Here is a 24,261-nt window from a genome sequence, read left to right as displayed (position 1 = left end):
GGGAGCTTGAACTTCTCAGTTATGATTGACACTTTTTATGTGTTCACATACAAGCAGAGAAGTGTACGTGAGGCTGTGAAGTGTGCAGCATTGTACTTTATCACACAAATAAAATTTTCTTATCTGAAAACATGCATTTCCCACAAGCCACTCCTGGACTTGAAGCAAGAGTATCTCTCTCTGTCTTTTCTTAATCACTTCATTCTCTAGCGGCTGTTTCACATAACTGAAATTATCTGATGCTCCTGCTGAAGTGCCACTCTTTCGCTTTCAGAAAACTCTGTGGCAATGCAGCAGTCAGTTGTAGCAAGAAATATTGCTGTATTCGGAGCTTGCTTAGCTAGGTGCTGAGCTCTCCTTTTAGTCCAGTTCATTCTGGGACTTCTTAAGGCACATTTGAATTGTTTTCTTTTTAAAGGAAGTATTTAGTGAAGGGTTCCCACTTAGAGTGGCGAGGGCCACAAGCAGCCTTCTCACGAATAGCCTGGCACCACTCAGCAACCTAAGGGCAGAGCCCCGTTAGTGAGCAGCAGGTTTCCATCCTGGGAGAAGTTACTCTGCAGAGGTGTCCAGACTGCAGAGCTGCGGTTGCAGGAAAGTGGCTTTTACTTTTAGCAAGTGGTCCCAGGTCTGGAGTGCTGTCGTATCCCACTGATTATTGTGGTACACCCTGTAAGGGATCTTAAAGAGCATTTGAGTGTTGTCAGTCTTCCTTTCCTTCTCAGAAGTTCTCATTGTCCTTGATTTAAAGCTGTTCCTGTGGAGCGTGGGCCAGCCGTCTGCTTGTATTTGCAGGCTGCAGAATATCCCTCACTAGTTGTTCCATGTGTCTTGATGGTGCTTCAAGTTTAGGACTGACTTTCCGAGGTCAGGGTTGCGAAGCCATTAAAGGTGCACCAGAGAAATGCTAGTGGTTTGGCACAGACATGTCCTACGACTAGTTTAATGATCCTAATAAAACAGGCAGAAAATATGTTTAGAAATCCTCGGTAGGGCGTCTGAGTTGTGCAAGGCAGTATTCAGCATATTTTTCTTTGGAAATGGTCCAAAATTGGTCTTGAGGTAGTGCTGTTTGGTTTTTTTTTAACACATTCTCTCTTCACAGGATGTTATAAAAACAATATTTTTAGGAAAAGTGTGATGTACCTTTCATCAAACACAGTATCATCTCAGTCATTTACTTTTTTTCTTTCTCCTCTTGATTCTCAGTGTTTTAAATGGTAGAAACTGCTTCTCCTGTTGGTTAAGTAGAAGCTGAGATAGGAGGATGCATCAAATGCTTAAATGTGAACTATTAAAGCAAAATTAAAGCTAAGTAAATCTTCCATAATCACAAAAACTGACCCAGAAATCTATTTTCCCTTTGGTCTTTCTTCACTTGCACTATTAAGAGAATAACAGTGAATTATCTGTCTGTCTATCTGTTTATCTACCAAACATATAAATGATAATATTTAATAGGTTAGAGCAGGGAATGAATAGCTGTGGGAATCCTTTCCAACTGCTCTGATTCGTACCAGTGAGCAAACTAGCATTTACAAGGAGAAAGTAATTTTCTATGTTCTCTGAATCTCTGATTTCCAAGAAACCAGCGTATGATCTTAGTTTTCAGGAAGAAACAAGGAATCTGGTGAGTCCTCCTGTTTTTAGGATTGGATTCCCCCCTATGCAGCAGATGTCCTATGTTAGTACACCTGGTTGGGCTTTGCCAACAAACGTGATGACTCTCTAGGATTTCTGTGTTGATAACCGTGACATTTTCATTAATGTCTTCTGGTGTTTAGGCTGATGGGCTCATGTCCACACTCATGTCCAGACTTGTACCCTTCAAAACATCGCTGCCGTTTCAGACCATCTATAGGGAATGGCCCCAGGCAGTGTTTGCTGCTGAACTGGAAATTTCCAGGAAAGTGTTGATTGGTCCAGGCCAGAACCCTTATAATAAGTAGATAAAATTGTTTTCTGGTATCTGGGCAACCTGGACGTTGGTTAATTTTCTGGTTTCTGGTTAATTTTCTAGGGACATAGGCGAAGAATTCACATTCTTGGAATGAGCCATGACTCTTTTCATAGCATGCAACATTAGAGTGAAGTTGAAAGGTCTGAATAAAATTTCAGAGTCAAAAAACATGTTTTACATGCTTAATATCTCTCATCCTTCTGCCTCTTTGACCTTACAAGACATAGCATTTCCTTTATAGAAATCTGATTGGATACACCTACTGAAGGATACAGTATGGGGTTTCCACTGCTATTTGAACAATTTTGATTAAGATTCTAATCAGATTGGGCTTTTTATTAACTTGTCTAAAAAGCTTACACAACAGTCAAATATATTTAATATAACAATTATGTAAGACGTGCTAATTGTGAACTTGCTACTTACTGAGGTACGGACTGCCAGGGTTTTACTGCTGCTCTGCATCTTCCTAGAATAGAATCAAGGAATCATTGAGGTTGGGAGGAAGAAGCATCTAGCCCAACCTCCCTCCTCGAGAAGGGTTGACTGGAGCAGGTTACCCAGGACCTTGTCCAGTCGACTTCTAAATATCTCCAAGGATATAAACTCACAGCCTCTCTAGGTGACCCATTCCAGTGTTCCAGGGTACACCTCACAGTAAAAGTGTTTGTTCTTAAGTGAAATCTCCTGTGTTACATTTTGTGGTTATTGTCTGTCATCCTGTCACTGGGCATCACTGGGAAGAGTGGCTCCATCCTTCGTACTCTTCTCATCAGCTGTTTAAATGCACCGATAAGGTCCCCCTGAGCTTCCTCATCTCCAGGGTGAACAGTCCCAGCTCTCAGCCTCTCCTCGGATGAGAGATGCTCTAGTCTGTTTGCCTTCTTTACTGCAAGGGCATATTTCTAGGATGTGTTCAGTTTTTGTCCACCAGGACCACCAGGTCATGGAAAGTGTTTCCTATAACACCGCAAATGGGCCTTAAATGATCTCCCAGCTTCTGATTTAAATAGCACCTAGCTGGTCTGGGCAAATACAAGGTCTTGGGAGAACCTGTGACTCTGTACACTGCAAGGGAGTCTCAGCCTGCTCACCTTCAAAGGGCATCAGAAATTGCTTGGGAACAGGCTAGGATGCATGGTAGGGATGAACTTCTCGTGCATCACACCGGAGGAGCAGCATCTCCTGTTTCAGTCTGCAGACAGCGGGGATCCTCCTTCCTATCCAGCTGATCTGACTTCTGCGGAATGACAGGATTTCATACTTCAGTACTCATGTGGCCAATCCATAGTGTAGAGCATATTCCTTAACCAGGGGAGCTTGGCAGTCTGCAAAAACTGCAGAAAACAAGTGGTTCCAATAGGAAGAAAACAGTGAAAAATAATGAGGAAAAACAGGCATAAAATGTATACTGAGAGGGACTCAGAGGAGAGCATTAAAGAGGAAATGTATGTGAATTGAGCAAAGAGTATTTACAGATGTGGGTATTTGGTTTAGTATTTTAATTGTACACTGGAAGATGAACTAGATAATCCTGTAGCATTTGTTGATGCTATTGGGGCTTGTATTGCTGCTGTTCAGATTTATTCTGTGAACCTACTAGCATATTGCAAGGCATGTGCTGCATCTAAGGAATTACTGTTAACCATAAGTTCTTTTAGTTTGCCAAAACAAGAAATTGGTTTTCATGCATAAGCAAAAAGGCTTTTAAAATTGAATCTAAAATGTAGGTTTACATTTAGTTCTCTTGTAATGAAGACTGAGTGTGATCTAATGAGCAGCAATGGAGGTAAATAAACAATTTAGTACTTGCCTAAGAACTACTCGGTGGTAGGACTCAGAAAATGTTCCCTAGATCCTTATGGCTTAGGAATTTGGCCAGGCTGAAATGTGGTTCTTGTCTTTTGCTCTGTGCATACACCAGTGGCAAAATGGTTTTGTATGTTTGTGCCTGAGCTCTGGTACGAGCAGGGGGTTTTCCACTGAAACTCTTGGAATGGTCACTGTTTGCACCAGGAATGTGTCTGGCCCTGGACTTGAGCATTGTCCACTGATGTCTAATGCATAGTCTGTGAGTAAAAACACTGTGCTTAAACAGTGTGACATCAGCTTTTTTGGCCCACCTAGGTAGCCAGTCTTTGATATCAGGGTTGTAGGAAATTTCTATGATGATAGTTTTCAGTTTTACTCCTGTGTATAAATTACTATCTACAAACCATTCATATGGACTATAACAGATTCACTAGCCACAATTGTTGTTTTTTTTTCCTCTCATCTGATTTTAGTAGCTGATTAATATTCATTGAATTCAATGCCTCCTTTGAAAAAGAGATAGAAGTAGATCATGTCGTGTGTTCCAGCGTGCCTTCTGCGTACACGCTCTGTTAAAGAAGGCCCCAAAAAGGTCTACAAGGCAGCGATTTCATGTTTGCTCTTATGAAGCAACATAGACTCTCACTGAAAGAGAAGAATTTGTTTTATAATAGAAAGAAAGCCCACTTAAATTATCAGAAAGACAACAGTTGATAGAGTAGAAAATATTTTGTCAGGTTTGGGAGTTCATTGGTACTGGTTTTCTTTAGATTCATTTCTTTGTCATCCTCCCTTACTTTTTCCTGCACTGTTTTCAGGCCTTTTTGGAATATTTGGTTTCTGCAGAAGTAAACAAGTTCCCATGCTGCTGGCTCCCTTTCTTTGATCCCAGTAACGTACGCTTGCCTCGGTTGTTTCTTCCAGAAATTTCATTTGCAGGCTGAAAGGAATTGAGAGTCACACATTTCACTGCTAATTTGCTCTGATCATGAATTATTCTCATTATCGAACTCTTGTGCCTGTTTCCTCGTTTTAATTAGTTTGTGGTTACCTTGCAGCACTTGATTCTTGTTTTGCCCCTTCCTGCTAGATCAAAGCATGTTCGGGATGGGGGAATTATTCTACTATTTTCAGTATTGTTGGGACTCCTCTCATAAGAAGCTCAAAGTCTTTCTAAAGTCACTGGGAGCCATGCACTGACTTTAAGCTCAGCTGTAGCTCAAATTAGCCAGCTCAGCTTATGCTAAACATCCCTAAACCGCAAGATTTTAGAAGCTGAGGGAGTATTTTGGGAAACTGTTGCTATTATTTCTTGCTTTGCTCCCAGGCTCCTTGCTAAGCATCTGCTACTGAGTAGGCAGAGAGTGAGCTGGAGGCACCCAGTGTGGCCACTCCTGTGCCTGAGAACAGATCCAATTATGGAGTTCAGTGTCTAACAGGGTTTAGGTGGGATGCTGTAGACTACAAACTGAAATCCTAAATTACAATCCAAAACAGTCCCTCAAGAGATTGCAGAAAAAGCCTGGAGGGGCTGAACACTGTATTTCCTTTTTTATTTTAGCTGTAAAATTCCCGGTAGTGGCCGGAATTGCTTCTTTAGGTGTGTCCAAAATTGTCTCAGTCTCAGCAGAAGAGCAGCTCTGTCCTATTTAAATCCAACTGTGATTCAGAAACCTGTGCCAGAGAGCACTGGAAAACTCCTCCTGCCTTAGGCTGGGTAGCTCGGCACAAGGATGCTCTGCCCTGAGCCCTGCAGTCCTGCTTGCTCTTTCTGTTCTTGGAAATACCTGGTGTATAGGGCACCCAATTTTCAGAAACCGAGGCAGGCTGTAGTGCTTAAACTATGAGCATACTGCTTTTAATTTTACATTTTTATTAAAATTAATTATTAACATCATGAGTATTAACAGAAAAGCCTTCTCAGTTTCATTCTTCATTATAGAACAATATAAAACCAGTGCAGGCATGGAAGAAAGCAGCACCGAAAACTGTTTGGAGGTAACAGCATGGAGGAGAAGGGATCTGGGGATGCAGATGTGTACGTTATGCTCTAACGCCTTTGCGTCATTGCCTGGATTACTTAATAGCAAATCAGAGCAGGCCACAATATTCAGTGACAGTTTCTGTCCCTTGGTTCTGGGCAGCCAGGTTGAGTCTTCATCTGAGGAGTCTGCCGGCCTTGTACGGTTCAGGGAGCTTCGGGAGTACCTCTGTATGTGGTGGCTATGCAGGTCCTCAATTCAATGGCAGCTTTCTTGAATTCACATCTACATTTCATGGGGCTTGACCCCTTTCCTGGATACACACTCCAGTTCTATTTCTAGAACCACAGAAATTTCTAGAACCTCAGAAATGTCCAAAGTTAAGAATTTCTACTGTGGTTTCCAGAACTTCCCACTTCCATTTGGATTGGGCATCTCAAGAGTTATTTTTTTGTGTGTGCTTTGCTTGTACGGCTGTGTTTGTCTTTTACTTGTGGTATCAAATTATCCTTTTCTGCTGTTTGAAAATGATTTTTCTGAGCTAGTAGTTACGGGAAAGGTTCCTGTTTGAATTTTCTGTAAAGAGTTCAGTCAGTACTAACACTTCCCAAATTGGCTTGCCCTTTCCTAATCTATTCTGTGTAAAAGCTGCTCATTATAATATATGAATGTGTGTTTACTCCTGAATAAATTAACAGGAGTTTTACCAGCAGGCATGATCTAATGTGTGTTTTTTTTTTGTAATTAATAAGAAATGGGATATCTAATGCATAATGGGTTGCATACTGAGCAACATCAGATGAACAGGGAATCGAAGACCTGTGTGTCCTGCTGACGACAGACAAAATCAAAGGTGTTGATAGCTTCACTCTTTCCATCACAAACAAAAAAACCTTGAAGGTTGTTTGTTTAAACAGGGGCACCATAAATCTACCACGCTGATACTAGCAAACAGTAGTCCTGGATTTTTTTTTTTCCTAACACAACATGCCATAAAATGGTAGCCCATTATTATGCATCTTTATATTTTTCTATGTAGCTGTAGATAATATATAATTTTGTGTGGCCAGGAAGTAGGATGGCAAATGTACATACAGCAAGCAGAGTGGATTTATAGGCTGCCTACTAAAGGTTTGCATTTATCCTTAATTTACAGGACTTTGTGGGTCCTGTCAGGTCCTTCCTGACAGCACTAAAATGGTCATCTTGTATTTTACATCACATTTGAAAAGTGGTGTAATATGATTTGCGCCTGAATTTTTATTTCAGGGGGGATTTCAAGTTATTACTTATTTCCTCCTATTAAAATCATCAGGTCCTGAATGCATTCAACTGAAAAACAGGACTATCTATCAGTCTTTTACCCAAGACTTGTAAGGAATCAATAGAGTTCCCATCAGTAGAGTAAATTACTGACTGAACCACTTCCAGTAATCATGATGCACAATTTCTCATTAACCTCTTCCCTTCTTTGTACAGAACCATATTGTCTCAGAATAAAATTAATTCAGAATACATCTGTAACTTTTTAGACTCCAGGGTAATTATTTCAAAGGGTGATAACTCATGTTGCTATATAGGAGGGTGTGTGGTGCTCCCAGCTGGGTAGTGCAAGATTAAATACCTGGGTGAAAATGTGTGGCTGAGTCCGAGAGGAGGCTTTGCTGGCTGCTTTTTTTCATGGTAAAAGTTGGGAGTCGGGAGATTCCCCGCTGCGGAGCAGTTTTGTGTTTAGTGTGACTTTGCCAGATACCTAGCCAGTTCTGAGGCGTCTGGCTGGAAGAAGTTGTCTAGAGGGAAGGAGCAGAGGCACACTACTGATTTTAAGAAGTTCTTATACTTTAAAAATGTACTCTCTAAAATTAATATTTAGGGCCCACACTCTGATAGCTCACTGTCTTTCAGGTTTTTCCTTGAATTCACCATTATCACAGGGTTGCTGATTTCTTTCAACAGCATAAATCCAACTACTAGGTGAGTGAGCTGCAGGGAAGCAGCAGGAAATTGCTACCTTGGAACAGGCTTGGGAGGACCCAGGTGAAACTAAGAGTGCAACCAAACAGATCTCCTGTGGTGCTTCACTTTCAGGGACCGCTGAGGAGCAGAAGATATTTTAGCTCACAAGATTGGGTCCAGAATTTAAAAGAACAGCCTGTTGTATAGAGGGAACTGGGAAAGGCCACACTAAAGTGAGAGGAGGTTACTCCAAACTAAGTAATTTGAGTTAAGTAGCTTCACACATTTATTACCAGTCTCTTAATAGAGTTGTTTAGAAACAGACAATTTCAGAAGCAAAGTTTTATCTTTGTTGTTGCTAATTTTGAATTTGGAAAAGCAAGTAAGTTAATGACTGTATTGAAATCTTTTTCCTTCATATTGTGTTCATGCTTCCAGTTAAGAAGGATGGAGGAAGATGAGAAAGGTGTTAAAAAAGAACTGAGACTTGAGAGGGATTTTATGGAAATCAGCTGGTTTTATTGTGGACTTACCGTCAGCAGTAACAATAGTCATCACTTCCTCTTGTCAGAAGTACAAACAGACATGAGGTGGAGACGAAGGATGTAAGTAATAGTCAGAAAGTGCCACTGTTGACGTAGCCGCTTTGTTTGAGTTTAGCCAGACATTAATGGATTAACATGACAATATATTTTCTTGAAGAAAAAATTGGCCTTGTACAGATTCAGCAAATCATGAATGATAAAAAGCAATTGAGTCAAGTTAGTCTAGTTGGATGATGTTAACAAATAAAGGCGAGTCCAAAGCTGTTTTGGTGTGTGCATGAATCTCAAGTGCTTTCTTCTCTTCTGCAGTGCTTTGCAGTGCAGGAACTTTGGTGCCATAGGCCTTTCCCATTCCTATGACTTTCCAGAAGGAAATTCCTGCAGCTCCGTGGAGGCTTGCTGCAGTTGCTAACAGGATGAGCACGCTCAAGAATGTTGGCAGTGATGTTAGAGAGTTTCCTGAACTGAAGATCTCTGATATTCATCCAGGTTAAACAGGCTTCTTTGCTCCTTCTATTCCCTATAATTAGAAACTATTGTTCCCTCCATGTTATTTTTGAACCTGTTTCTTATTTAGTGTTTCGTGGTGTCTGTGTAAAAAGTCCTCGGTTGAGAGCTGCTCTTTGTACCAAACTATCAGGCAGCTACGGATCACGCTGTGGGAACTAATGGTCCTTTGCTGGCAGTCGCTGTTGTAGCAGGTAGATCAGGAAAGTGTTTGCTGCTGTGGTGAGTCCGATGAGAAATGAATCCAGTTTTGCTTTTGAAAAACAGGAGTCTTCCCTGATTCCTGAGGTAATAGGTAGCTAAAGCAGAGCAAAGAGGGTGGCAATGCAAGCAGCAGTTTGCCCACTGTCTGCACTGGTCTTGGATAAGGCTAGAACAGTTATTGAGACAAGCTACATCCAACTACTTTTGCAAGAAAAAAATACAGATTTGCCAAGGCCGATGTGTTTGGTTGGCCAGTGATGAGCCTGGCATGCAAAGGAGAGACTTGCTCTTAAATTCAAATGTAGGAAAAACCCAAGACTGCAGAAGATCTCTGGGTTACCTACAAGGTCATATCAAGTTTCTCCTGAAAACTGACTTGATTTCTGTTTTTTATTACTTTTTAGAAGATGTTTCTAAATGCAACTTCTTCAATTGTACTTTGATCTATTTGTTCTCACTTGAAGAACTTTGTTCTTCAGTTTAAAAGCTCTTCTCCTTCCCTTTTGCTCTTCTCCCTTGATTGCCATTGCGAGGTCATTTTCATTCTGCAGTTGACTTAATTTATTTTTTCTAAACTTCTCTCATAAAATAAGTCCACTATTCTTCGCTATGAAGTCATAGCCTCTCTCTGTGCCTGTTTGTACTTGAATTCATGTAAAGCACCTGAACAATGATACCAACATGTATCTGTCATGGAAATTTTTTCCTTGATAAGTCCAAGGAAGCTTGTTTTTGCACTGAGAAGCAAACATTGACCTGTGTGGGCAAGAGGAAAGCTGTGATCAGGCTATTTCAAGTAGAAAAAATGAGTGAACTAAAATTATGAGTAAGTCTGCAGAACTAAAGAGACAAAGATGAACAAATATGTTTGAAATAATTGTTCTACCTTAAAACTGGAGAAGGATGTTATTATCACTTATGTAAGAATGTGTCATAAAAAAAAGGAAAATTAAAATGGTGCTTGTAGCATATAATTTTTTTTTTCAGGTTTTCAGCCTGAATAATTTAAGATCCTAGTGAATCTCATGTTCCTGCTTTCTAGGTTTGTCGGCTGAGTCCATCCAGAAATATAATTAAGAGGTATATGATTGAGCTGTACAGAATCATGCAAGCAGCCGATAAGCTGATTGTGGAATTGTTCACCAAATATTGAAATGCAAGAGCTAGAAAGTGCTCCATGCAACTGGGAAGAGATCAGTATAGAAACGGGCAGCGAGCTTTCAGAACGAGAGATTGCAGAGGCAGACAGTATCAGCAGAATCCAAATGACTAATTCATGGACCTCAGGACAAGAAGGAGCTGCTAAAAAGGGTGTACTGTCGAATATCCCTGGAGCAGATGTAGATGTAGTGTCATGTTTGCAGATGCTGAGGTGGTACCATGTGGATGCCTCTGAACGTAGCCCTGCCAGGAGCTCTGCCTAATACCGCCCCGCTGTCCCTCTGAGCACCTGCCTGGAGGGGCTGTTGGTCGGGCCCAGCAGGACATTTTTCATGTCCATGTGTTCTAAGGTCTCTTCTTTCTTCTTCGGATAGATTCTGTGTCTCAAGGTAAATACCCTGATATTAACATCTTGATATTAACGTTGTACTCAAGAGACAAAATCACTTTTCCTGGCCATATTACACAAATACATTGCTTTTTCCCACTGGTGATTTGTCCTCTTCATCCACTCTAAATTAATCATACTCTCTTTCCTTCAGAGTTTTGTGTAAGACTAACCTGTTTTGTATAAGACTGTCTAATCTCTTTTCCTTTAATTTCTTCGGTTCTTCCACACTTTTAATAAATCCTTTTCTATTCATCTATTCATCTCCATTGCAAGAATTCTTTCCAACATGCTGTCCCTCTCTGGATGTCTATGTCCTGTGAGTCAGTGTGGCTTCACAGGCCTGCAGAAAAGATGAGCAGTAGCTACAGCAGTGGGGGGAGGTATAAGGATTTTGAGTAGCTACAACAGACCCTGCCACATTCCTTGCTCTAGGGCCGATGCCAACCTCGTTGGAGAAATGCTCATACTCATATTAATGTTCTATGGCATGTGCTGTTTCTCCATCCATTCAGATTTTCTTCTAATCCCCATTTGATCAAATGAGATCTGCAACAGCTAAGTGGTATTAGAAGAAATTAGGCCATCAATTGGTTATTAGGCTGGAATGTATTTTGTATTCTATCATCTCTGCCCTCGGGGCGTCTCAGCACATTCCATGGCTGATCTTCTCTGAGTATGAGAGGGCTGGGTTTTAGGTGCTGACTGAAATCTCTTTGAAAAAAATAGTTTTCTGCCTCACAGTAAACTAGAAATAGTAGCTAGATGTTTGTGGATACCCTGCTATTTATTATCCACTATGTACTGCTATCTACTTGTTCTGCTATCCCACTATCTACCAGCTGCTATTTTTATGGGTCTTTTGGTCAAGGTGCTTTTGAAAAAAATATCTCCTAGCCCTTTTTTTTTTTTATGTAAATGGCTGCCGTTTCTGTGTATAGAAGCCTTTAAAGAAAGAAGTAGCACCAGTTCTTTAACGTTGGTGAGTTTTACTGAGAGATAAATAAATTTCCTTTATTTGCATCAGAATGCCCTCTGGAAACCTTATGTTTGTTATGTGTACTACACTGGATGATGCATTCTCTCCAGCATGCTCTGAAAATTAAAAATCTATTCCCAATTTTTACTATATAGCTTTGTTTGTTTGTTTGTTCATTTTATCCCCAATGCTTGGGGTTATGTAATGACTGTCTTTTTCATAGGCTTCCTAATTTCCTTCATTAATCTCTTTTTCAAAGAAAATAGATTTTAATCTGTGTATTTTTGTTACGTGCTTAATCATGCAACCATGTTTTTGAGCAGGCTGAGTTATAGAGTCAGAATTACGGAAAAGCTGAGTTTGGAGCGCAGTGCTGGAGATTGTCTAGGTGACTCCACAACCTCTCTGGGCAACCTGTTCCCCTGTTCAATAAACCTCTAATATTATATATTATATATAATCAATTATTTATGTACATGAACAATTATATATAGTCAATTAAATAACCCAGAGCCTTTAACCTTTAAATGTTAACCCTTTTGAGTATGTGCAGTAAGGAAAGCAAGTCAGTGAGGCATCTGAAATCACTAGCTGGTTGTGGAAACCTTGACCATTATAACTAGCTCTCTTGGATGACTGTGATGGTTGCAGTATCTACATGTTTTCAAAGGTGGAAGCCTGACTTAATTAGTACCATAACTGTAAATTAGCCCAGTTCTGACTCGGATGTTCTTCTTTTTTGGTGATTGAAGGGAAAGAGAGTATGGAAAGAATTGAGCTTTCTTATTTCAGGTCACTCTAGTGCATTCTTGAAATGCCACCTTTTGCTGCTGGATGTTTGCCTTTTTGCCTCCTCACTGCCTTAACATGTTATATTGGATTTAGTGCAATAAAGAGTTAACTTAAATCAGTTGTTTGTAAAAGCTACTGCAAATAGTGTGAGTCACAGACAGACTTTTTTTTTCCAATGGCATTGTGCTTTGAGCCAACGCTGCGGAAGAACTGGCACGCCAGGAGTTGGGAAGAGACATGTCTGTGTTGTGCACACCCAACTTCCAAAGGAAGGCATTGGGGTATCAAATTTAACTGAATATGAAATAAAAAAGTGCCCAGAAGAAATAAAGGGTAGTGGACTCTATCCTTGGCCTAGAGGAGGTGGAGGGAGCTGGATGAGATGCATGGCCTCTCTGTCCCGTCATATCACAGTTGCTGAGTGCCTGCCCTAACATGACATGGCAGCTGGCACTCTTTAAACTGATGAATTGTTTATTTTTTGCTTGCTTTTGGTTGCTAGATTGACGTTACAGACCATATTCTTAGGCTGCTGTACATCCTTTGTAAATTGCTTTGAGATGTTTTAGCATGATAAGGCGATGTAAAAATTGAAGTCATTATTACTATCTCCACCACCAGGGGAATAGGACAGCTGGTATCGATCTGTTAGAGACTAATTTCCATATTTTGGTATTACATTAAGCCATAGAATTCCTCTTGTTTACGACTTCAAAGTAAGTTTTCTCAATCAAAAGGTCATCCTCCATAGCATGAAGGAGTGCTTGAGAATCATGGAAGGGCAGAAAATGTACAAATACTGCCATTTTTTTTTATCTGACTAATAAATCTTGCTTTTTTAGTAGTGATATCCCAGTGTCTTGTGTTTGCACCATACAGAATTCCACAAAGCACTTTAAAGAATTGAGCTGCTTATGAGTGAAATCTAATAGTGAAGGGGATACAATTGACTGCTGGCTTTGGGGCAAATATCTCTTTAAATCATTGGCATTTCATTTATCTTAAATTCTTTAATTAAAATAATGATAAAAATTCTGTGTCCGTATAGCTGTATTGCAAGGAAAGGAATTGAATACAGGTCTTATCATGCCGTGTGGAATAATACCTTATGATGAGCTAACTTGCACCATTCATCCAAAATCCACAGCAATGGGTAGCACAGAAGCTGCTGTGTTGCAGAGGGAGTAACTGCTCCTCACTGTCCTATTCTGGTGTCAGAATACAGCTTGAGAAATCAAAGAAGAGATTGTTAATAATTAAACAAACTGGAGTCAAAACTAGAGGTGCTAAAAAATTGAGTGTATTTGAAAGAAAAAGAACCGAGCACAGTGCCGTTTTCCCAGGCAGCATCCATGTAACTTTGGTGTTCTTTGCCAGTATTGGCCAGGGCGCCTTTGGATAAGCAAATGGTTGTACTGCAAGGTTGAGTGGAGAGCCCCAGGACATGCCTCCCTCTACTGGCTTAAACACCTCTGAAAGCCAAAGAAAAGAGTTTTGTTTTCCTTCCTGACATACAGCTCCCCTTCGTGTTTTAGTTCTCTCCTGGTCCAAGTACTTCCTTTGTCTTGGCTCAGGCAGTGTATTGCCTTCCTCCTCCTTGTTCCAAGCATGGAGGTGCCCAAGCGATGGAGTCAGAGATCCACCAGCAGCATCAAGGCACTTCGGATTGATTTTTTAACATGTCTCTACAATATCTGTGGGACCAAAGCTCAATATTCTCCTAACAGAAAAGATAAATTATGAACTGGGAGTGATTGCCTGGAAAGATTTTAGGCTCTTTAAGAACAAGTTGGGCAAACATCTTTCTTCAGGAATGGTCTAGATAAAACTCATTCTGTCTAGGGCCAGAGTAGGTAAATACGGCCTTCATTTCTGTGCTTCTGTGATGGATTAATATTTTGAAGAATTTGGAAGGCTTTTTCACAGAGTCCTCCTGGGAAGTGTTATCCTCAAAATACCTTAAACTGATTGAATTGGTCACATTCACCTTCACATTCTGGAGTAGTTTAAATGATGAAAATAGGTGTGAAGAGCAATTTCAGGCACCTGGACCAGCAGCAGACTTATGGGGGAATTCCGTCTGTGGGAGAGCAGTTGCCACTCAAGAAGGGCATATCCCGCATTTATCTACCAGCCAGTGGCACAAGATGTGCCTAAATGGCTTATAGACCTTCAAATCAAAATGTATCTGCAACAGAAAAAGTAGAACATGTATCTTTGAAGGTGAGAAGGTGTCTAGCTGATGGCATGATATCCTCTCAGACTGAAGTATTTCAAAACGTGTTTTTTTTTTTTTTTGTTATGTCAAATCAGCCTGTCAGAGTGAGAATATTGCATTAATAGAAATCATTGGGTGATTTTCCTTTTGACTTTTTGCATCCAGGCCGTGCTTTGCTGAGGCTCACTGACAAAAAGCTTGAACGAATGGGCATTGCCCAGGAAAACCTGAGACAGCACATTCTGCAGCAAGTCCTTCAGCTGAAGGTGAGGGAAGAAGTCCGAAACCTCCAGTTGCTTACACAAGGTATGAAAAGTAAATTTGATGTGGGCAGCTATTGAGATCAGGTAGGAGATGTTTGTCTGAGGACATAAAAGGTGACTTGGCATTCTCCCACAAGAAATGATGCATGTCTCACAGATTCCACATCCAAACTGAAAACAAAAGGTAAAATAGTGCATAAATAGAGATGTTCAGTTGCCTGTTTTGCACGACAAGATGGTTCCATCTTCAGCTTGATGGTAGTCTTGCTTAAATGCCGCCTTGCTGAGATGAAAATAACTATATGCAGAGGGCACTAACAGAGAATATGCTGTCTTTGTCGACATTATACATTTTGCATTAATTGTTTACTTTCAGTGTTAAATAAAAGAGTAACTTCTACAACCTATTTTATGGTAAGAGATGTCACTGGAAAAATCAGACTCTGCCTTTTTTGCAGATGGCTGATTCCTTTTCGTGTTGGAGTAATTTTATTGCTTGAATAAGTTGTTTCTAATTTATGCTGGTAACAAAGAGTAAAATTGGGCTCAATATGGAGATCCCTAGAAGGCAGGGAAGAAGGAATAGCAGCAAAGTTTGTGTATGTTTTCAAATAAGGTTAAGACATTTTATAATTACTTGAGTTATTAATTATCCATTAAAGCTTTTTAACTGCTGTGGTAGCATAGAACAAAAGCAGTCATTGTGATGGCACTGTAAAGGAACTTTTAGACATCCTCCAATATATATCTGCAGTAATTTTGCCATGTTCAGCCTTGTTTGGTAGTCCAACAAGATCACATAAACCACACACTTCAGTGCTGTTTGATTCAGTGCCCACTATGTGTCACAGCATATGAAAAAAAACAGGGTTCTTCAGTACACGCAGTATATTTTTAACAAAATGTCCTTCACACATGACATTATGTTCTTGATTAAGTGTTGCTTACTGTATTTGGGGAGAAACTCTCTGATTAGTTGAGTAAACTACATTTTATCTGAAAGAGCCTCTTTCTCAACTGAATTGTTCCTTCAGGCTTGGTTTCATGTGGATTCTGTTGAGGACAGGGTGTAGCTTTACGGCTCTTTCATATCGCCATGATATGAGAATGCGACCTCACCTCATCTTCTGTCACATCCCAAAGCATGTGTTGCAGCTCCCTTTCACTAGATGTATAGAGCTCTGCCTTTTCTCTCCATCCATTATCCCTTTTGTCCCATATTAGCTTGTTCCTGTCCTCCCCTGCATACAGAATGTTGTTTGAGAGTCAGACTAGTAAGGTTTGGTCCACAACCAGCACTGGTTCAGGCCTCCTTACAGAAGTTGGATATGGCACAATGAATATCCACAAGCTTTAAGTTTAGGCTACTTGTTCTCTGTAGTCCAGTTAGGTTTCTCCGTATATTCTGTTTGGTGTTGAGGACTAAATGTTTCCAGGCTTCTTCTTTACTGTTCTTCTTTGGCTCGTCTCTGGGTTGGATGCATCAGCTGGTGATGTGAGTCATGAACAGTCAGGCAATTTCCAGGAATTCAGTACAGCTGTTGAGATTTATTCCTCATCCATGCAACTGAGGACACAGGTTTGGGTTATAAGAGCATGAATAAACACATGCTGAATTATGAAGGTCAGATTAGTGATGGATAGATATCTTCTGCCTTGTACAGATGTGCCTTTAATGAATCACCGAATGGTTGAGGTTGGAAGGGACCGCTAGAGATCATCTAGTTGAACCCCCCTGCTCCAGCAGGGACACCTAGAGCACAGGGCACAGGGTGGCATCCAGGCAGGTTTGGGAGATCTCCAGAGAAGGAGACTCCACAACCTCTCTGGGCAGCCTGTTCCAGGGCTCTGTCACCCTCACAGGAAAGAAGTTCTTCCTCACATGGAGGTGGAACTTCCTGTGTTTTAATTTGTACCCATTACCCCTCATCCAGTCACTGAGCCCACCACAGAGAAGAGTTTGGCCCCATCCTCTTTACATTCTGTCCTCAGGGATTTGTACATATTGATCAGATCTCCTCTCAGTCTTCTCTAGGCTAAACAGGCCCAGCTCGCTTAGTCTTTCCTCATACTATAGATGCTCCAGTCCCTTAATCATCTTTGTTGCTCTACACTGGACCCTCTCTAGAAGCTCCACGTCTCTTGTACTGCAGAGCCCAGAACTGTACCCAATATTCCAGGTGCGGCCTCACCAGAGCTGAGTAGAGGGGCAGGATCCCCTCCCTCCACCTGCTGCCAACATCCTCCTGCTGCAGCCAGGATCCCATTGGCCTTCTTGGCCACGAGGACACATTGCTGCCTCATGGTTAACCTGTTGTCAACCAGGACTCCCAAATCCCTCTCTGCAGAGCTGCTTTCCAGACCAATGAAGTCTCTCTCTGAAATGTTGAGAGGGTAGTGTTACTTATTCTGATCAGGTACAGTTGTGCCATCATTTGATTTCTGAAAGTGGGTACAAGTTACCTAAAGCTGGTGGACTGCAGCACTTGCTCACTTCCTCCATAAGAGCCCAGCACTCAGAGGTGAAGGTGCTGAGCTGCACAACAGTCCCCATAATGTTCTCCTGTGCAGCAGGCCTATCTACATCGTATGATCCCCAAAGCAGGGAAAGGATTGGTAGGGTGGCAGCACTGTTCCTGGCCCTTATTGCCTCATTTATACCACGCCAGAGTGTGTATCAGTTAAAAGTACAAGTACGAAGGTTAGGATGTAATTTATCACCTGCAGTGCAGTCCAGAAAGCTTTGTGAATGTCTCTGAGAGAGGTTCTGTCTCCTTGGCCAGTTTCTTCACGCAGTGTCCACACTTACTACGACTTATGCATTCCTAATCAAGGCTGTAATTAGAATAACTTCCTTTTAGTGCTTTTCTATTTAAGACAACACTTTTTCTCTATGCAGTAATGCATTTGCATGCCAGCAATTTCTGTGTTTTGGAAATTACATTTGCAATATACAGCTCACAGTGCAGCCATGGTCTTTTATGTATTTTTTTCCAATTTTGGAGGACATTTTGGAGGACAACATATAGATCAGTGCCCAGCTCAGGAGATCTTTAAGTCAAAAAGACAGTTAACAAACCCTTTCTGAATTCATTTAGCGCACGTGCTCGCTTGCAGGCAGTGAGGTCCTAACTCAGAGCACACTGATGTCACTGGAAAGGCTTCAACTGACTTCAGTTCATAACCTGATTGAGCCTAGAGTGAACACTGAAGATTTTAAAAAGGTATTACATAATACTTATCAGATATTTTAGGCGTTTTTGTGGTCTATTGTTCAGAGAGAAAGTTAACCTCATTAAAAAAAAATCTCTCTATGCAAACCAGAGAAATAACATTCTCTTTTACTCCTATTTTAGAAAATTACTTTAAACTATTTCATTTTACTTCTTCATTCAGGATACAACAAGCTGTCTGTTCTGGAGATCTTAAAGCTGGAATAGTATGTGCTTGTGTAACTGACGACCCATCTTGAATTTTAGGAAGTCTTTTCTTAGGACTAAGAACTGCTGGATTGGGGCCTGCTTGAGGCTGTTACCAGGATAAATGCTGTTCCAACCTCTACCCGGGTAGAAGGGCACAGACCCAGCTACTGATCTGTGCTTCTTTCCAGGAGACTTAGTGAAGCTGAGGAACTAATTGGACAAAATATTTTCCAGAATCTCACAGGGAGAGCTTCACACTTTTGGAAACATTGTTATTGTACAGTTTCCATTCCTGGGCTGGAAGATCATCACAAAAAAAAAAATAAAAAAGCTTTACATAACTACACAGGGAGGAAGTTATTTTGGGATTTTCAATATGCGCCTTGCTTTTGGCTAGCATAGGAGGAGAGTGTCTGTCCTCAAAGTGGCAGAGCGTGATTCTGAGTCCAGAGACAGGAACCTGCTAATAGGGCTGAGGTTATGACGCACATTTGGATTTGGGATCATAGCTGCATTTAAGATGACACCGGCCATCCTAATCTTCTCTGCAAGCTTCAAACGAGGCAAAGTGCTACTTGTGTATACAGCCAGCTCACAGATAGTGGCATTTTATTCAGGAAGATTTCTTCTGCTTGCAAACTGTGTTAGAATAAGGCTTTAAGCTATTAAAAAGCCTCACAGCTGTTGATACCAATTGACATGCTTCATTCAGTAAGTTTTCTGTTCATCCTGCACTGGTGCTTGGCTACTGGAAGCCATATCTACACAGTTATAACACAAACATTTTCCTTCAGTTTCTTAAATAGTCCTATTCAAAAGCTACTGTAGTAGTGTAGCATTGTATTCCTCCGGGGAATTAACAGGAGAACATTCAAGATTCATCTCATCTTTTGAGGAAGGAGGAACTAGTGATGGATGGCTCACTAGGTTCTTCACTTTGTAAAATAAACTTGTAACTAGAAACTCTGCCTTCAGGGTGGATCTGGTCAGAAAAAAATGGGCCATCAAAAAAACCCTTCTCAAACACGTTAGAAGGAATTTTGCATTATTAGCAGCATCTTTACAGTAGCATGATCAAGCAAAGAAAATTTCAGCTGTTTGGTGCTGGACAGGCACAGCTGACAGGCTGTCAGAAACATTACCCTAGTTCCTGTTCACCTTGTCTGTTTCTTCCATGTAAATAGTGAGGATGGAAAAAAGTTGAACATTGCCCTCCTAGCCTCCATCATCATGCTTGAGGAGCTTCGCCGTATCTTTCCATAACAAAAGCCTCCGAGTACTGGACTCTCTCCACCTTCTGAATTCCCACATGTGAAGAAGATCTTCCCTGTTGGGCGGCCTCAAGTGCACAGCAGTGACTGGGAATTACTCACCTGCCTAAACAGGCACTCGAGTCATCAGAAAACTGGAGAACATGAGACCCTGCAAAACAGAGAACTGGAAGGTCATTTCAATTTCAGGAGACTCCAGCTGTTCTCTGTCAACTGTGTGGTCCTTCTAGATACATCTGTATCTCAACTATCCTTGCCTGCTGTTTCTCATGTCTCCTGAGACGGGTCGCCTGAGATCAGGGCATTTCTTTGTCATCCCTGCAAAGAAGTAGTAACTAAAGTTTGCGATAGAAGAGTAGCCTGTTACACTTCCAAGATGTTGTATTTTCTTTCCTGGCAGCATTCCGGGCCCAAAGTTTTGGCATCTGAAGAATCTTGGATTCCTTGTGCCAGAAATACTCTTTTTCTCATCCTGAAAACAAAGCGAATGTTGCCTTGGAGAGAGCTCAGTGTAGGCAGTGTGTTTGCACAGAGAGGTGATGAAGGAGGTAACACAGCATCCGGGTTTCAGCCCTGTGGTGGCAATGTTCGAAATATTGTCCGTTCCTCTACTCCTCTACCAGGAACCCATTTTTTGCTCTCATTCTTGTGACCTAACTTCTCTCTTTTCCATCACCCTGAAGCTTCTAGCTAGTCAGGAATGGCTCATCTCTTTACAGCATGAATTATTATGCAAACATTTCTTGCATGTACTGCGTGCCTGACATCCATCCAAAGCCCAGAAAGAAGTACTCGATATTTCAGAAAAGCTCAGATGAACCCAAATCCCACCTGATTTCCTTTGCCCCATGCTCCTTTTATGCTCGAAAATGTCTGAGACCTCATGAATTGAACACAAACCTCAGCATGGGTACACTGCCAGGAGTTGTCCAAAAATACTATTTTATCGCTTGTCATAGCATCAAAACTGCGTTCCAGGATTCAGGATGCAAAATGCTTGAATATAAATAACAAAACTTTAGCCTTCTCCATATTGTTTTGTTTTCACTGTCTGTCTCTCTTAGGTCCTTTCCTTGTGTGTCCTGTTTTCCTTTACCACTGTAAAGGAAGCCTTAGCACTTGTCCTGTGTTAACACTTCTTTTCCAGGACTGTGAAACCACTTTGCTACTATCCAATAGAGTACAAAAGAGCAGGTGTCCTTGCTTTTTCCACTCTCAGCTGAGGACCTACACGGCACTTACAGAGGACCTAGTCTAGGGAGTCAGAAGCCATGGTTGCTCCTGAGAGGTTTTCCAGACTTTGGGCAGCATTAAGACTTATGAAAATCTATTTTTTTTTGTTCAGGTTACAAGTAGGCAGTGAGGCTTTCCCTATGGTTTTTGTTTTGTTCTGGCTGAAGCAGAACATCATATGAGAAGTGTGTATCTATGTGCAGATAAAATACATAAAATGCATGCATCAGCAAAGATAAATATCAAGTTCCATCTATACCATCAATTATTTGAATTTCATATGTCTGACATATTTCATATTTCTAACCCTTAGAATATACTTTGTAATGCAACCAATTTTTTAGTCCCTGAAAGACCATTGAATTGCTGTTCCGCTGGTTACCTTTTAGTTGTTGCTGTGATGCTAATACATATTCATATCAGTAATTTAATGGTTCAGCTGACAGAAAAAGTACCAATACACTGGACAATACATTTTAATACATTTTGAGTATGTTTACCACAGCACTGTCCTTCAATGTAGGTATATTAGTTGGGAGTATGAATAAGGAAACATATATGCAATTATGAAATTTGCATTGATGAACTTATAAAGCCAGATTTCAATTGTATTATGTTAGTGCTTATTATGTTATGTGCTTTTTATATGTTCTCATACAACTCATTTGAATGTAGTTTTGCCAATTTTGTGTGATTGCAAGGACATGATGGCAGTTGCCTTTTAAAAGATATTTTATTAATTTTGATTTTTTTTTTAATTCTCGCTTTTCAAGATTCGCAGGACTTGGTCACCTGGAAAATTTGATCCTTCTAAGCTAATGCATAACCAAAACTGTATTGTATGTTTAATTTATAAATATATATGAATGTCTTTTCCCCACTTATATGAATTTTAAAGAAAAGAAACAAATTTGCTCTAAGTTTAAGAAAAAGAAAATTAAACATTGCTGTTTGTGCTGAGGCCAAGCATTACAGACTTTCAATCAAACAGAAAAGTTTTGAATAGTCAGAGACTGTGATTTAATAACAGCTGTTTGTGATCAGTGCCAGTAGAAATCACTTGTTTTTACCCAGCTAAAAGAACAAGTTGGTAAAAGCAACTCCATTAATAGGTACAGGATTTCACAGCAAATTAATCAAGTAAATAAGTCAAGTCTATCTATTGTAAGATGTTGCCATTTACAATGTAACATACATGTCATTTCTAATAAGATTTTTTTTCAGAAATGAGGCAAAGAATATAATTTGGGTTTATAGTTGTTTTATAAAATACATGAGGAAACCAGAATCCTTAATTTCTTCCTGTCCTTATGGAAGTACATGGAAATTTTCACTGCTGGGCCTCTTGTGTAAAAACTGACTGTCTTGATCAGCTAAAACCTTTACGGTCAAACTAGGCTGGTAGAGTTGGAGATAAGAGATGTGCATTTGGGTCGTAGCAGTACCTGCCTCTCCTGGGGAATTCTGCCTCTGACAGGGCAGCAGCAGATGCTGCCTAGGGAGAGCACAGAGTCCTGGTCCCTGCGCTCTTCTCTCCCTGTGCTCCCCAGGGTGCAGAATTGTTGGAATCAGTTTTTTTACCAGCTATAGCATAGTCACTGGCAGCCTTCCCGGGGCCAGAAGTACCAGTGCTTGACTCGGGGTGCCTGCAGCCAGGCAAGTATCATCTGCCTTGGGCAGACTTCAGCAATCCTGCTCTCTGATGTGCTCAGTAGAGCCACACATTCTCTGCCTTTCTGATATACCATAACACTTCACAGACACATCCAATAAATTTTGCTTGTTTCTCTCTGTTGATTCCTATAGGAACTGGGGCTGCCTGTTAGATGGATTTGTCTGCATGGCAGATGTCTAAACTTAGGTGAGATCAATTCCCACTCAGTAAGCCTAGATGTGAACGCCCACACTGAAAAATGCTGGTCTGAGGGCTGGATGAATTGCCCTGTTTACTTGCATCAGCTTTGGTAACACCATCTTTCTGATTTTATGAAACTGGTGTTACTGACGCCTGCATGAATATGTTCTGTTAGCAAAGTGTTTCATCATATTGGCAGTTCTAACAAACACAAAAGTCACTTAAAACCTTTCTGAAAACATGTAATAAGTTTTGCTGCTTTGAATCCCTGGAGGTGAACGTTGCCAGCTAGTTCAAAAGCATTTTTCTTCCTGTTGTTACTAGCATTTATTGTCTGTGCAATAAAGATTTATAATTACTGGAAAGATGCAGGGGGGAGGAGGGAAACCCTCTCCATTTTATGCCTTTGTAGAATTGCTGCCCTAAGTTGTATAAAAGAATCTGTTTTATTTAAAAGTTTTTGCCTTTTTCATTCACATTCTTTAAAAGTCTTTCTGTAATGTACTTTTAAAAATTAATGTGGTTTTATTCGAGTAGAAGTTTCCTCTTAATGGCTTTTATGCTTCATATGATAGAGTACCTTCATCTGCTCAGTTATACATAGGCACTCAGTAGTGTTATGAATTGCTTCTTTATTGCTAGCCAGTATATAGATCTAGGACATCTTCCACAAAGGAAAGGGGAATTTTTTTAATATCTTTATTTGACAAGACCGTAACGCAGGAGTATTAGCTCAGTGTTTTATGGCATGTTCAAGTATGATAATTAATTTTACTGTGCTGGTTCCCTCTTAAGATCAATATTATAGAATTTTTCCAGTCACTATTTGAATGTTTTTTAATTGAAATTGATTCCCTATAAAATAATGTGTTGGAGTGTATTATCAATGATCTTGTGGTCCCTGAGGTTAAGAGGTTGTGAATTTTACCAAAATGCTGAGCAGTTTTTAAAAAATGCCTGATTTACTTCTACGCAGCCTAAGGAAGGGCCTACTCAGAGAGTATCCCCCCTGCCCCTTTTTTTTAAGTGCTAATTCCGGAGGATGACAACATAAAAACAGCAGCTGTTATTTGCCACATTTATGTGAAAAATGGCCAAGGAATTGTTCTTTTGGGGATGAATGTATTTTGTTGTTGTCTGCAGTTCAGTTACAGCTTTGTTGTTTGCTCCTAACTTCTAAATATGCACTGATGTGTATAGCGTTACCTCCAGAGTTTGGTAAGTTTTGGTAAGTAGTAGAAATTAACCTCCAGTTGCCTGAGTTCTCTGTTCAAAGTAAGGATATGCAGGATGAAAATCTGTAGTGAGTAGCTCCTAATGGGCCTCAGTCCTTTTCCAAAGCTATCACTTTTAAGGATGTTGAGACAGTTTCTGTTCTTCTCCGTGTCAGTGGAAAGGGCTGAGTTGTAGGTTGTTTCTACATGGCAGTAATATACAGATTTGGAGCTTCATTCACATTGTAGAGCTTATTTTCAGTTAGGTTTCTCCACACAGTTGGCAAAATACCTGGTTTACATACACTGGCTTGTAGGAGTGACTTGGAGCTGAAGGCAGTGATTGGGAAAGGGCCGGTTTGGACCTCGGTACATTGCTGTTACATGGGGACAGTCTGAAATGAAATGTCAGGACTCCGACCTGGCAAGTTCGGTCGACACCCTGGCAGGGCCGGAGCTCATCCTCTGGAAACGCAGGTATACCCATGCTAGAGACCTC

General features: G+C 40.6%; 1 protein-coding gene across 1 annotated transcript in view; it reads left to right on the top strand.

Moving 5' to 3' along the window:
* Positions 1-24,261, top strand: part of SAMD12 (sterile alpha motif domain containing 12) — a 156,027-nt gene that overhangs the window by 58,758 nt on the left and 73,008 nt on the right. Inside the window, exon 4 of the mRNA XM_088533299.1 lies at positions 14,670-14,810. Within this exon, the coding sequence (XP_088389425.1) occupies positions 14,670-14,810 (141 nt within the window). The remainder of the gene's footprint in view (positions 1-14,669; positions 14,811-24,261) is intronic.

The sequence above is a fragment of the Tinamus guttatus genome, unplaced genomic scaffold (genome assembly GCF_059628265.1).
Source record: "Tinamus guttatus ecotype Peru unplaced genomic scaffold, ASM5962826v1 Tinamus_guttatus_pri_ptg000492l, whole genome shotgun sequence".
Taxonomy (NCBI): domain Eukaryota; kingdom Metazoa; phylum Chordata; class Aves; order Tinamiformes; family Tinamidae; genus Tinamus; species Tinamus guttatus.
Note: the sequence above shows the minus strand (reverse complement) of the source record. Positions and strands in the feature narration are given on the sequence as shown.